At 43.0% G+C, this 13,439-nt stretch overlaps 2 protein-coding genes across 4 annotated transcripts; one reads left to right on the forward strand and one right to left on the reverse strand.

Moving 5' to 3' along the window:
* Positions 1-1,025: 1,025 nt before the first annotated feature.
* On the reverse strand, positions 1,026-9,362 carry pbx2 (pre-B-cell leukemia homeobox 2). Of its 2 annotated transcripts, none has more exons than XM_085803573.1 (8): positions 9,086-9,362; positions 8,351-8,424; positions 5,286-5,530; positions 3,833-4,023; positions 3,556-3,691; positions 3,182-3,323; positions 2,748-2,836; positions 1,026-1,830 (listed from the first exon to the last, which is right to left on the reverse strand). In XM_085803573.1, exons 1-8 carry the CDS (start codon positions 9,328-9,330, stop codon positions 1,753-1,755), a joined length of 1,200 nt encoding a protein of 399 aa, XP_085659699.1. In that variant the 5' UTR covers positions 9,331-9,362; the 3' UTR covers positions 1,026-1,752. The 2 variants fall into 2 exon arrangements, with proteins under 2 accessions (XP_085659699.1, XP_085659698.1); XM_085803572.1 differs by having other exon boundaries at positions 2,742-2,836.
* Positions 9,334-13,237, forward strand: gpsm3 (G protein signaling modulator 3). 2 transcript variants are annotated; one of them, XM_085803575.1, is made up of 6 exons: positions 9,334-9,462; positions 10,262-10,361; positions 10,814-11,334; positions 11,581-11,746; positions 12,237-12,466; positions 12,585-13,237. In XM_085803575.1, the coding sequence occupies exons 3-6, from the start codon at positions 10,831-10,833 to the stop codon at positions 12,723-12,725; spliced, it is 1,041 nt and encodes a 346-aa protein (XP_085659701.1). In that variant the 5' UTR covers positions 9,334-9,462; positions 10,262-10,361; positions 10,814-10,830; the 3' UTR covers positions 12,726-13,237. The 2 variants fall into 2 exon arrangements, with proteins under 2 accessions (XP_085659701.1, XP_085659700.1); XM_085803574.1 differs by lacking the exon at positions 9,334-9,462 and having other exon boundaries at positions 10,194-10,361.
* Positions 13,238-13,439: the final 202 nt, after the last annotated feature.

Here is a 13,439-nt window from a genome sequence, read left to right on the forward strand (position 1 = left end):
AAAAGTAAAAACATGTCCAGAGTACAGAGGCTGGCCCTCTATTTATTTATTTATTCACTGGAAATGTGTGCTGTTCTACTATATTTTTGTGCATATGTGTATATGAACATTCATATGTTGTTGTTTGCCTTTTTCATTGTTTTTTCAGTCTACCTTTTTAGATTTTGGCCAAAGCTCTTACTGTGGCTCACAGTGGCGTGCACAGACTTTTTGAAGGGCAGGGGCGAAAAGAAAAAAAAAGGCACATACGTCCTTGACACTGAAGAGGGCACGTTAGCATGCATGTTGGCTCTTAAAAGGGCACTTTAATTAGCACATATTTTGGCTCCTAAGAGGACACTTTAGCACGTGTTTTTCAACCATTGGGCCACAAGGGGGCAGGGGGGGAAGGCAACCCCCCACACCCCCCACCCCTGTGCACACCACTGGTGGCTCATCTGTAACTGTTGATTTTTACTGTCCCATTTCAAAGAATATACTCAGTTGCAGACTGCAACTTGTTTAACCAAATATTGAAACTAGATTATGACAAAGCACTGACTAATTCACTTAGGTAATTCTGCCTATTTCTTGAAGCTTGTTAGAATAAAATTCAACATCTGGTTTGTATTTCACTGAGCCTTTGGGACTGTTTCCTCTATTCAGAGTCCAACCATGCAGAAATACACTGGACAATACAATAATAGGCAGCTCAGGGTTAATTGGATGTACTATCTCTTCAATGATACAGCTGTTCTATTCACAACATCCTTAGCTGTTATGGTTTTTTATTTAACAGACTTAGTGCTGCTCATTTTTAATTTCATTTTAGCGCCACAAATTACATTCAAATAACCTGTCATTGGGTCAAAGAGGAGACAAATCATTTAACTACCTGATACCACTAAGAGGTGACGTGTGGAGAGTTTAGTAGCTGGAGTGAGCCATCCCCATCCCCACCCCCACCCCTACCCCCACTGTATATCTCCTGTGTTTTTTATAAAGGACCCTTGACTGAACATGAATGTGGTCTGATCACCTGCTGGTTGTGAATACAGAGAGTCTTTATTGTAAAAGAGGTAGAGAGAATACAGGTGTTTCACTGTACAGAAAAAAGACAGCACTGTTGATATACTCATTCAAACCATTAATGTGGACTCAGGCACACTTCATTCATTTTACAGGGACACATAAGCCCGGTAGTAAAAAAACAAAACAAAACAGAAACAAGACAAACAAAACAGAGAAACAAACACACAAAATCTTTGGATTTTTCTCTATTGCCCTCTCATTCACTAATTGCATTCTCTCTTTCTGAGCTGTTAAAATGAAAATAGTTGTAGTACTAATAATAAAACAGCAATAATATTAATAATAATGATATAGTGTGCTAAAAACCATGATAATGCAGTCCCACCCCTGCCAGTCCCCCTCCCAACCACAAACTCAGTAACATGTCAGAAGTAGTGGAAAACAAACCCTTACAACCCTCAATAATAAAACCACACTTGCATGCACACAACACACACACACACACACACACACACACTTTTTCACTCTAGCATCCGTGCACTCAGCTAATCATACAAACAGAATAATGACCAGCGCTGAGCGGTAAGTTAAGAAAAACAACATACATTTAAAATAACCAAACCAAACAAACATACAAAAAAAGACAACTGCAGCCAAGTGGGAAGTGTGATATCATTCTTTCTGTCTTTTCCAACATCAATCTTTTCCGTCGCTGTCGTTCTGTTCCAGTGGGTGGGGCCATCAGTCAGAGTTTTCCGAGTGGTCGCTGTGGGGCGAGGCACCAGACGGAGAGTTTCGACCCTGCCAATTCCCGTTCGCCTGAGAGATCGAAAGCAAAAGAGAGAAAACAAATAAACAAAAAGGGTGTTAGGAGATAAATAAGTTCCTGGATGTCTCTCCACCTAAAGAACTGAAACTACACCAACAGCAGCAGCACTGAAGTGTCACAATGATGCTGTGAAGCTGTGATACATTTAATTTGAGCCCTCTCAGTCATGCCAGTATCAGCATCTGCACTGGGTGATAAGAATCAATGTCAACACTTTTTGTTATGCCTGCAGTCTTTGCAGAGGAACTGCAAACTGTGTGGGTTTACATCTCAAAAGATTCCCTTGCACTAGTTGATCCACTTAACGTTAGTGTTATGTTCATTCATTTGGTCGCTCTCTAATTTCTTTGCGTTCACTCCACACATTGAAGAACTGATGCAGGCTTGTAGAAAGAAAGTATGTTGTCATTCACTATCGGCTTCTGCCCTTTGCGTAGTTGTTGTTATTCCTGATGCATTTTCCAAGAGTTTACTGCAGTGCTGCACTGATGCCACATTGAACAGATGAATGTTTCTTCCTCTCTTTAATACATATTTTTTCTACCTGTACGCTTGAGCTACTGATCTATGTAAATTTCTAAATTTCAATCGAGGGATGAATAAAGTCTTGCCACTTGCGTTTGAAGCATATTTGAGGGAACATTTTAAACAATGTGTGTTGTTTATGTCTGGCATATTGTCTGATTAATCCAGCTTTGGAATTTCTTATTCCTTCATAACAGTATCTGCCACAAAAACCTTGTGCCCGTCAGGCCCTAATTTAAAAAGATTATATTAAAATAAAGGCTACATAAAAAGACATGAATTATACAGTATGATTTAACAAAACATTTAAAAACATAAATATAGACATAGTGAACTATAAGCCACAATATGTGTTCTTTGTGTGGTGTTAGGTCACCCGTACCCCCATTTGGTAGGCAGACTGCTCTCCATTCACAGGTGGAACCCCGAGGAACAGGTCAGCTGACCCCGACAGTGAGAAGGACCCAGACCCTGAACAAGGACAGAAACAGGACAGAAACCTCAGCATTCATACACACAGATACTGAAGAGGACAGAACAATGTTGTGTTTACATATTGACTCCAGAGTATTAGAAAGACAGTGCAGAAACTAAAGCATAGTTAATAACACAGACGCTGTTAAAACAGGAACAAACATCTCGACTACTAACGAACGCCAAGTTCATAAAGCCTCAAGTTGTGCATGGAGCTTATAAACACAGCTCATCCAGATTGTCAACGAGTGCTGGGTGGAGACCAACTGAATCAGAGGAGGGTGAAACTAACAACATATTTCACTGCCTGAAGGCGAATACTTTCATATCGTCTGGAAGTACCTGTGGAGTTGGGAGTGTGTGGGGAGTCTTCGCCCTGTCTGGCCCCCAAGGCTGTCTTCATGGCATAGAGGTTGGCCTCTTCCTGGAATTTGCCAATGTTTTTCTTGTAGCGGATTCTCTTGTTGCCAAACCAGTTGGAGACCTGATAGGAAGAAACAAAACAACAGACAAACTCCTTAGTATCTGCTCTTTTGCAGCAGTGTTCATCTTTAAAAATGACTAACTTGATACTTGTTTTAACATTTACTGTTACTGAGGGAGTATAATTGATTTGCCAGAGTACAGATACCCATTGTTCACTGGTACAAAAAGCTCGATTACACACTCATGGCTGCTTGTTCGTACAAGTACAGCAGGCCTAGTGATTTATTTACCTGAGAGACAGTGATTCCACACTGTTTGGCGAGTTCCTCTTTGGCTTCTTCGCTGGGGTAGGGGTTGGACAGGTGGGAGTAGAAATACTCATTCAGGACTTCTGTGGCCTGTTTGCTGAAGTTACGCCTCTTGCGTCTGATGAGATACAAACGAAAAAACTCAACAACAGATGGGGTTGTGCTCATACAAGCAGGTCTAAATGGTCTATTATGCTGACAGAATATGTTTTATTATTTTAATTTTAACTGTCAAAGACATCTGACCACACACACCCACCTGGCATCAAGGAAGCGGGACCTCAGTATCATGACTGCCTCACAAGTACTCTGCTTCAGCTGAGTCTGGATGGAGCTGAACTTGCGGTGGATGATGGCCACCATGCGCTCTATCTCCCGCGGGGTCACGGGCCTCGTACGTGACTGTTCCCTCAGCAGGTTCATCACATGGGTGGTGAACTCAGTGCACGCCTGGGAGGGGAGGATGGACAGTGAAGGACAGAACTGTACAAAGCAATGCAGTGATGCAAATCATCACTCTATATTACTCTCCTACGGTTAATCAGAGTCTATTCTAAGGCATATCTTTGTTTTTATGGAGAGGGAAATGTAATGTCATAACAAAACATTCAGAAAATGTGTCCAGTCAATCTGGATGTACACTCCTGGACTGATCCAATCCAACAGGTCTGCCAAAACTGATACCTTCTCCATTTCTAAATTCACAATATTCAGGTTTTGTTTATGTCGTCAGAAATGCATGAATTCAATTACGGTATACATTTGTTCCTGGGGTCATATTTAAAGGTGAGTTCTACCAGACATTTTTTTCCTTTCTATTTACAAGTGCATCTCAATAAATTAGAATATCATAGAGGCCAGCAGTGTAGACTACTGAACCAGACTAGAGACCATTTAAAGGCAGGTGCTTTGAGTTAATCTGCCGACACCATTAGGTAAGTGAATTTGGGGTTTTCATTAAATGAAAGCCATAATAATTACAATTTAAAGAAATAAAGATATAAAATATTTCAGTCTGTGTGTAATGGATCTGTATAATATATGAGTTTCACTATTGAATTGAACTACTAAAAAAACATAACTTTTCCATGATATTCTAATTTATTGAGATGCACCTGTATACACACAAAGGGGGAGAGTAATTATAAAACGCTCTGTAATATTCATGAATGTACAGTTATAGGAAACATATTGAGCTTTAATTGTAAATGTGCTTCTACATGATCTGTTTGTCCCACTGACATTGAAATCCACAATGCCAGCAGTACTGCAGTAAAAAAGTAGAATAATAATCTTATTTTTTTTATGTTTAAGCAGATAGAGGCTTTATGAGATCAAGTTCAGAGAGCCTATCACTGATCTCCAGCTACAGATATCATTCTGCATTCTGATAGTACTATCACAATGGTGGATTAACAGCAGATTTGAATGGTGTATTGTATGACAGCAGTCACAGCACACGTAAGTGCAGACTGGAATGTGTGTAGCTCTGATTGTCTTACAGACGCCTCCTGTCAAACCTGATGTGGATCTTATACCTGATGTGTTTTGATCAGGAATATAAAGACCAAAATACATTCCCAAGCGAAGCTGTCATGTGTTGTGAACTTTAGACCTAACATGCCAATGGATTACGCTTCTGGCGAGCAGCTTTAGTTCAAGCAAGCGTGCACAGGCAATGTCAGTGCTCATCTCCTGTTGCGACACGATACCTGCTCATACTTCTCCAGCTCAGTGTGGTAGATACTGCGAATCTGGCTCAACTTGCTTTTGTAGTCGGAGTGCTCAAGCGAGCTGTCGGGCGACATCCCTCCTGAGCTGGTGGCCGCTGACACGGCAGCAGCAGCCCCGCCGCCCTTCTCCGGCCCCGCCACACCCTCTGCCAGCAACATGTTGTCTAACCGCACCAGCTGAGGATCCTGGGGCTCCTCTTCCTGGCTGTTCCTCATTGACAGGCCTGTCAACAGGAGAAACCACAGTGTCAATTAGTTCTGTTTTGTTAATACTGACAGAAAAGTGTAACTGCCCCCATCTCCTGTTTTCTCAAAGGGATAGTTCAACATTTTGGCAAATTGGCCCATTGCCATAATCCCTATAGTGTTAGGAGTAGGTTCGTTACCTTAATTGTCGGTGCAAGCTGTTTTTAGATCGGCGGAGCAGAGGCGCAAACTACTCAGGCTACCCTATCAAGGCTAATGGGATTTCTTGGTTTCCCTCATCAAACTCATCAAATACACAATCCAACAACTCCAAAACGCTCTCGTGGAGAAGTTGTGACCTGCACATTCACCAGGGTTGTTTTCGAGGCAAATGCAGAGACTGCTTGCCGAAACACTGCCCCGACGGGAACACGCATCAGCGGTTTTGCAAGAATTTACCTCGAAAACAACTCCGTCTCGTAACGTTCCGTTATTATCTCATAGCGTGGTGAATGTGCAGGTCACAACTTGTCCACGAGAGCGTTTTGGAGTAAATAGCTTGCACCGACAATTAAAGGTAACAAACCTACTCCTAAAACTATAGGGATTATGGCAATGGGCAAATTTGCCAAAAATGTTGAACTATCCCTTTAAATTGAAGCCTGTAAAACTAATGAATTCAGCCATGCATTTCCTCTCAGTGTGCACCTCATGGGTTCACTTCATAAACTCTGTCCTGCAAATTTGTGTGTTCAGCCAAGAGAAACACTGATGCGCAGTGTTTGAAAATGGAGAAGTCGTTACTGTATTGAATAGCTCCTGTGCAGTGTTTACACTTTTTTAATTGCTCTGCACTATTTTTATTTCACTGCCCAAGTCAAAACATCCTGTTTTGGAGCACACTGAGGGGTAGATTGGTTGAACTGAAAGTCCCGTTTAATAGCATCTTTGCAGGAAGCAGTAAATCTATGCTGTTGAAGAGTGACATTGGCATGTTTTACAACGAAGCAATAAATAGAATCATTTCATAGAACAATGAAATCAGGATTTGTGTTACTATTATTTTTTACAGTACTTCCCAGCAAGAGGTAACTCTCTCTCCACATAGACCCAGAAAAGCAAAAGAAATTTAATGGGTGGCTTATCCAATGAAAAATGATTAGACCATTTATGGCAATTTAACCTTTTGCTTCATTCAACAATTCCCCATTAGGAGGTGATGATCTTCTTTGAGAGAAGCAGTGTTTGTTAAAGGTCAAACAGTACAACGTGCAACTAGATAAGAACTGAGCAGCCTCCTGCAGCTTAATCAGTAGTTAACATAATCCCATTTTAGTTTGTTTTTGTGTAACTTCTTCTGAAAGCCCACAGTAAGGAGAAAAATATTTTATAACATTACTGCCTATGCGATATCGAAGACTTTTGGAATTTAAAGGACAATTCCGGGCGAATTCAACTCTGGGGTGTATTTTCATATCATTTTAGGTCTAAAAGAATGAATCTGAAGATTTTCAGTTTAATCGCTCCTGTTTTGCGGTAGTTGCATCTGTCCCCGCGTCCCCACGGCAGCAATGAATGGGAGTGGATGTAAGTTCCGCTGTTTAGGCTGTTTCCAGCCCTCAAAGCCGCAATTTTTTTCCACAGACAGCGTCAGATGGCTACTCAAACATGCACCGAGAAGTTTATTTACTTCAAGCAAGCCGGCATGTTTGTAAAACTAGATCTAATTCAAAGTCTCCCGGAGTCTCGCGCGAGCCCGAAGTTGCAGTGCTGGTGTGTTCAGGCGCAGTCGGAGCTACCGCTTGTGTCATAAACACAGGAATATCAACTCTTTACTTGCTTGAAGTGTACATTTTTTTCCACAGACAGCGTCAGATGGCTACTCAAACATGCGCCGAGAAGTTTTTTTTACTTGAAGCAAGTAAAGAGTTGATATTCCTGTGTTTATGACACAAACGGTAGCTTTTCCCACTGCACCTGAACACACCGAGCACGGCAACTGGGTCTCGCGCGAGACTCCGGGAGACTTTGAATTAGATCTAGTTTTACAAACATGTCGGCTTGCTTGAAGTAAATAAACTTCTCGGTGCATGTTTGAGTAGCCATCTGATGCTGTCTGTGGAAAAAAATTGCGGCTTTGAGGGCTGGAAACAGCCTAAACAGCGGAACTTACATCCACTCCCATTCATTGCTGCCGTGGGGACGCGGGGACAGATGCAACTACCGCAAAACAGGAGCGATTAAACTGAAAATCTTCAGATTCATTCTTTTAGACCTAAAATGATATGAAAATACACCCCAGAGTTGAATTCGCCCGGAATTGTCCTTTAAGACCGTCTATAACCGTGTTGTGAGACATTTCTCACGGAACTGAATTCAGTGTTTAGACTTTTCAAGACTTGCAGAAACAGAATCTAGATCATCAAGCAGTGGGCTACTGTTCACCATACTTAAATTTCAGTAAAATAAACTCTTAAAAGGCTCAACTCTGGTGCAGTCTGTAATATACACTGTCCTGTTTGCATCACATATCTGTATATCCAGCAGCTTCCTATTGTCTCAATGTTCATATCAAATTACATTTCATATAAAAGCTGTCTAATGATGTTTATTTTACTGACAGTGTGCTTTCATCATAACAAGTCAGAATATTGATAGTTACTGACATGCAGTGTGTGTGTCTGTGTATGTGTGTGTGATGGTCCAGTGAACTTGTTCATGATTTTATTGGCTCCCGATGACACTATGTCAACACACAGTCTAATAAAACTCTAATAACCCAGTGGCCACTAAAAAAAAAAAAACCTAAATGCCTCATGGCCAACAATGACAACTGTTTAAAAACACTAATAACATACCTGTTTTTTCCTTAATCTCGCACAAAACGCTAAACAGGGCAGGTTTCATCCGGTGACAGTTCAGTGCATGTTTCCTGTACACAGCGAGAAAGCAGAGCATGCTGTGTGAAAACAGGGGGAGAGGGGGCCAATATGCAAATTGACCAAAACATAAACAACAATAAGTGACGGACCGTGGGCATGGCTAATTTAGCAACCGTTAGCGCCAGGCTCGCTGTGAGCCAAGAAGACAACTACTCTCTGTGGTCAAACTGACTGGTTTAATTTAACCAGCAAACGAGGTCGTGATTTTATTCGTTGGCGATAATAATAACATGTCGACATGTGCAAGAAAAGTGTTTAAACGTCTATATTAGCATTAGCTCCCTGTTAGCTGCCCAGTAGCCTTAGCTGGTTAGCCTTAGTTAACGCAGCTCAGCAGGCTAACAATAGCTACTTTTAGCCGGACCGACTACTAAAATAAATACGTGTTTGTAAATGAGAGTGAAGGAGGAAAATAGCACCGGCTAACGTAATGCTAAACGTTTCCGAGGTGTGTTTAAGAAAAACAACTTTGTTTCCGTTAGCTGTCGTGAGCTAACATGTTAGCAGGTGGCTAAATAATCTAAACAATAGGTTGAAGTTCAGGAAACTTTGCCTTTACGAGTCCGAGTCGGCAAAGCGGCAAAACTAAACAAAAAAGCAGCTGCAGCGACAATTAGCATAAAAATAAAACTATTCAAAGTTGTCACTAACTTTGCTTGTGCCTCGTCCAAACTTTGGTCGGTGATGGTCATTATTTGCTGCAGTATATCACCAATATCTCTGCGGGGTTCGTGTCCGTTCTCTGTGCCCTCGAGGCCCGAGTCCCCCCCGTCGGACCGGTGCTGGGAGGGTTGGTGAACCGAGTTGAGCGCATGCATCCCCGGGTGGCCGCTCATGCCGACTCCCCGGCCGTTGGAGGGCCCATTGCCTGTCAGAGGTTGCTGCTGCTGCAACATCTTCAGCGACGCACAGTGGCGACGACTGCTGCTGCCCGACTGTGCTCACAGACACACACACAGCACGACCAGACCCCGGCGGTGCGTGCATCACCACACCAGGCAGAGTCCCCTAGCGATTGACAGGAAAAGGTACAAGCCATGTAAACACTGACTGCAACATGTAATTGACAGTTGTGCCTACTGTATGGAACCGCAACAACAAAAACATCTGCACGCCCTGCATTTTCATACAGAAGTGTGTGTATGTGAGTGTATCAAAACAACAGCAACAACAACAACAACAACAACAACAAAGAAATAAGATGTAACTAAACAACATAAAGATAATGTCCTCTGTGGCCACCATGCTTTTGTAAGCCAGGTTGCAAACACATAACAGGTCTGCACACATTTACATTAGAGATTTTTTTTTTTAATCTCTGAGGTTAAGATAGCTTCTCTCACTAGTTTGACTCGACTTCTCCTTTTAGCTACAAGTCAACAGGATGTGAGCCAAAACCACAACAGTGTCAGAAAACTGTGCGCCTGTTTCAACATGTTGCAGTTGGTTCTGACATAATCAAATGAGCAGCAGTTAGAGCAGCAGCTGCCTACAGCTGCTTTCACAGCTTTAACTTAATCTCCTTTGATAAAAGACACGCTGGAAAAAAACTAACATTGCCTGGACTGGGACCTTACCTAGACTTAAACCAAATGAATGATGGGGGTTCCTTCTGCTTTTGACACTAATATTTCACAATAGCATGACTTGTCAGATGTGGGCTAAATAAATAGGGGTGGGCTGTGGTAAGAGGAACAGGAAGAAGAGAGGAGCCGAGAGAGAGAGAAGGTAGAAAAGCAGACTGCAACGGCGACAGCTTGTCACGTCGGCGTGTGAAACCCTTCACAGCAGTTTTTTTTTTCTTTCTCTCTCTCTTTCTTCATAAAGATATTGACCAGACGAGCGTCAAAGCCAAAAAATGCTGAGCTCTGACTGCGGTGACTTCAGGAGATGATGCTTTGAGGGGACAAATTTTACGAGATACAAGGTAAGAATGAAATTTCTGAATTTACTAAATTCGCTGAATATGACACACACAAACAACAAGGGGATATAACGCAACAACAAGTAGTACATCTTTTGGCAAAATACAGAACAGAAACCGTCCATCAGGAATAAGGATGTTGACATCTCCAATCAGGTCGTCGCACACACAGAGGAACATATTACTTACAGTTGGATTTTCAGCTTAAACATCTGTAGTCAACATGCTGGAACCTGCCAAACTCGTTCCTCATACATTTCTTTGAGGAAGAAAGAGGCAGCTGCTCTATAGCTGTCCTCATGGTAAAGTCAAGTGGCCAAGACACTTGAGGGTTGTTATGTGTGGTGTTTGCTGATTATTCTATTCAGAGAAAAGAAAAATAACAATGGAGCCCTCAGTGTGTCTGACCCAAGATCTTTGACCTAACCCTTGTCTCTGTGTGTCCTCCCGTCGAGGTTTGACAGTGAGATTAATGGACTGTGCGGAGATCAAAGCAGAAATGGCCGAAGAGGGACTGCTGGAACCTCTCGTGATCACTGAAGAGGGAGACATAACCGAGGGTGACGCCGGAACAGGAGCAGCGAGCGGCACGGCTATAATTGTACAGAGCTCGAGCGGCGAGACGGCTCAGAGAGAGAAGGAGGAGGAGGGACACACGGGAGAGGACAAGAATGAGGAGCATTTAGTGAGTAAAATGGGTTCAGAAGAGCAGAGTGCGGAAAAGCAACAAGCCAACACAGAGGACGACCACAAAGGGGACGCAGAGGATAAAAAGGGAGTCGATAAACAGGTGAAAACCGAGAATATGAACGATGGACAGAACAGAAGTGAAATTGAAGCGACAAGGATTAGTGGAAATCCTGACACAGAGGACAAAAAGGTTTCACAAAATGACCCTCAACTGGATATAAAGAGGTTAAACTCATCCGAGAAACAACCTGAAGGGACACAGAGCCAGGGGGAGGATTCCAAAAAGGTTTGTCTTGACTTTACCTACACTAACCACCATGTTCTCTGTGGGGGAAAAACAATCTCGTGATGGAAAAACAGCAGGTATCATTTTGTTACTGAGCATGTGGGAGTACGTAGGAGGCAAGAGAATTCTTTTGCTGTGCCAACAAACAGTCTGTGCCACTCACTGAGAAACCTTTCCAACCTCTCTCTTGTGTGTGTGTGTTTTTTCTTTTTTCTTTTCTTCTGCCTACTACCCACGTTTGCCCAGGCTCACCGGTTAACCCCTGACTTCCCAGAGTCACTGTACGAGCTGCTCTGCGATCTCCAGGAGGGGAGGCGGCTCAACGACCAGCGCTGCTCCTTCAGGCTGGAGAGCGGGATGGGGAGGCGGAGGTGCCACTCTGAACCCAACGCAAGCAAACCAGTCCACAGAGGTGGGTATTTGATTTGATTTGATTTTATCAACTTTATTAATCCCAGAGAGCAATTCTGTTCGGCAGTCCACTAAGAACAATACAAGCTCATCCACAACAACACAACAATACAAACTCAACAATAATGTCAGTGGAAGCAAAAGATGACCTTTGTCTCCCGTTTGGCCTTCCAGCGTGTAAAAAAATCAAAAATCAAAAATAAATAATCCACTAAAAACACACACGCAGCGTTCAAACTGCCACGGGTCGCACGCTGAGGAGCGCCCCACCTTCCTCTTAGGTAGGTGGTGTGTGGGTCTGTGGGTGGGTGGGGGGGCGCTTCTCTTCTGTAGGAGTCTCTGATGTGTGCTTTCAAGTAAGATGCAACTGATGCAGCTGTTGCAATTGTTTCCAAGTAACACCGCTGACTCATGTTGATCAAGCTGAAACAACACGAAACTACTGCATCAAACGCTCCTTTCCCTCTTTTCTCTGTTTTCTCTTTTCGCAGTCATTTTTTCTTCCATGACCTCACTGCAGAAAGAGGAGTTTTTCGAGCTGGTGGCCACCGCTCAAGCCCGCCGGCTGGACGACCAGAGGGCGCAGCTCGAAAGGTCGCCGCCGCCAAAACCAAAAGCCAGAAGTTTCAGAGGCAGCATAAAACAACTCTCTTTTGTGAGAAAGCCCACACCAGTCCCTGTGCCCAAAGAGGATCTGTATAATATGATTCTCACGACACAAGTAAGACACAAGAACCGGCCCGTTTATGTGTTTTATAAAGCCTCGTTAGCATTGTTTCCTAGAAAACTAAGGGAAGCGAAAAAGGCGTTCACTCTCCTGCTTTCCTTTCCACCCACAGGCCCAGGGCCGGCTGGAGGACCAGCGCAGCCGGGCTCCAGGTCCCATGGACGATGAGGACTTCTTCTCCCTGCTCCTGAGGGTCCAGGGGGGACGCATGGACGAGCAGCGGACTGAGCTACCATGCCTCCTGCAAACCTGAGATGGAGAACTTTAAAAAAACAAACAAAAAAAAACAGTGGGGCTCCTGCGGAAGCCATTCCAGTGTTGTAGCCTTTTTAGTCTGATTTCCTGCTAAAAGAGGGTTTTCATTGACTGTGATGATGCTTTGTTTTAGTGAATTAATACCCCTCTTAACTGTGTTGGTCGCTGTTAAAGCTTTTAACACGACTCAGGCAAAGTTCTTAATGAGATTGAAAAGTTTACTTAAGTTAGTTTTTTTTTATTTCATATACGTAGGATGAAGATGTGCTTTCTTATTGCCGAATGTTGCATTTTAGTGAATGTCTGCAGTGAGTGGTTGAATGGTTTTGTGTGTGTTCCTGCTCTCAATGTGGAGGAGGCGGTCGACTGATCTCTGTTGTTCTCCTTTTTTGTACAGTTGACATTAAACACACCAGGAATGGTGGTGTGGATATGGCACCTCCAAGGCCACACAGTGCATGACTGTATATGGATGACTCTCCTCCAAAAATAAACAAAATGTGTGTCGAAGCCTTTGAAACCTTTCTATTTATTAAATTTCTCCAAAAGTCCTGTCAGGACGAGTAAGAGATTTAACAGACACTCTGACAGAGATATGTATTCTTTCTTTTCTATTTGATTTTTTAATTGTCCGACACAGTGGCGTGTATGTGCAAGCATGTGTAAAAAACCTGTTCTGTTATTTTCATCGTCACTTGCTAAGACACATTCC

The sequence above is a fragment of the Trachurus japonicus genome, chromosome 16 (assembly GCF_045865225.1).
Source record: "Trachurus japonicus isolate A0001 chromosome 16, Traja_1.0".
Taxonomy (NCBI): domain Eukaryota; kingdom Metazoa; phylum Chordata; class Actinopteri; order Carangiformes; family Carangidae; genus Trachurus; species Trachurus japonicus.

What these genes read in the sequence shown, in the direction of transcription:
- pbx2 (XM_085803572.1), bottom strand. Translation starts at nt 9,330, where the DNA reads ATGTTGCAGCAGCAGCAACCTCTGACAGGCAATGGGCCCTCCAACGGC. An exon ending in ACACACTCCCAACTCCACAG is followed by an intron (nt 2,837 to 3,181) that starts GTACTTCCAGAC and finishes GTCCTTGTTCAG; the next exon opens with GGTCTGGGTCCTTCTCACTG. An exon ending in CCTACCAAATGGGGGTACGG is followed by an intron (nt 1,831 to 2,741) that starts GTGACCTAACAC and finishes TCGATCTCTCAG; the next exon opens with GCGAACGGGAATTGGCAGGG.
- gpsm3 (XM_085803575.1), top strand. Translation starts at nt 10,831, where the DNA reads ATGGACTGTGCGGAGATCAAAGCAGAAATGGCCGAAGAGGGACTGCTG. An exon ending in AAGCAAACCAGTCCACAGAG is followed by an intron (nt 11,747 to 12,236) that starts GTGGGTATTTGA and finishes CTCTTTTCGCAG; the next exon opens with TCATTTTTTCTTCCATGACC. An exon ending in ATATGATTCTCACGACACAA is followed by an intron (nt 12,467 to 12,584) that starts GTAAGACACAAG and finishes TTCCACCCACAG; the next exon opens with GCCCAGGGCCGGCTGGAGGA.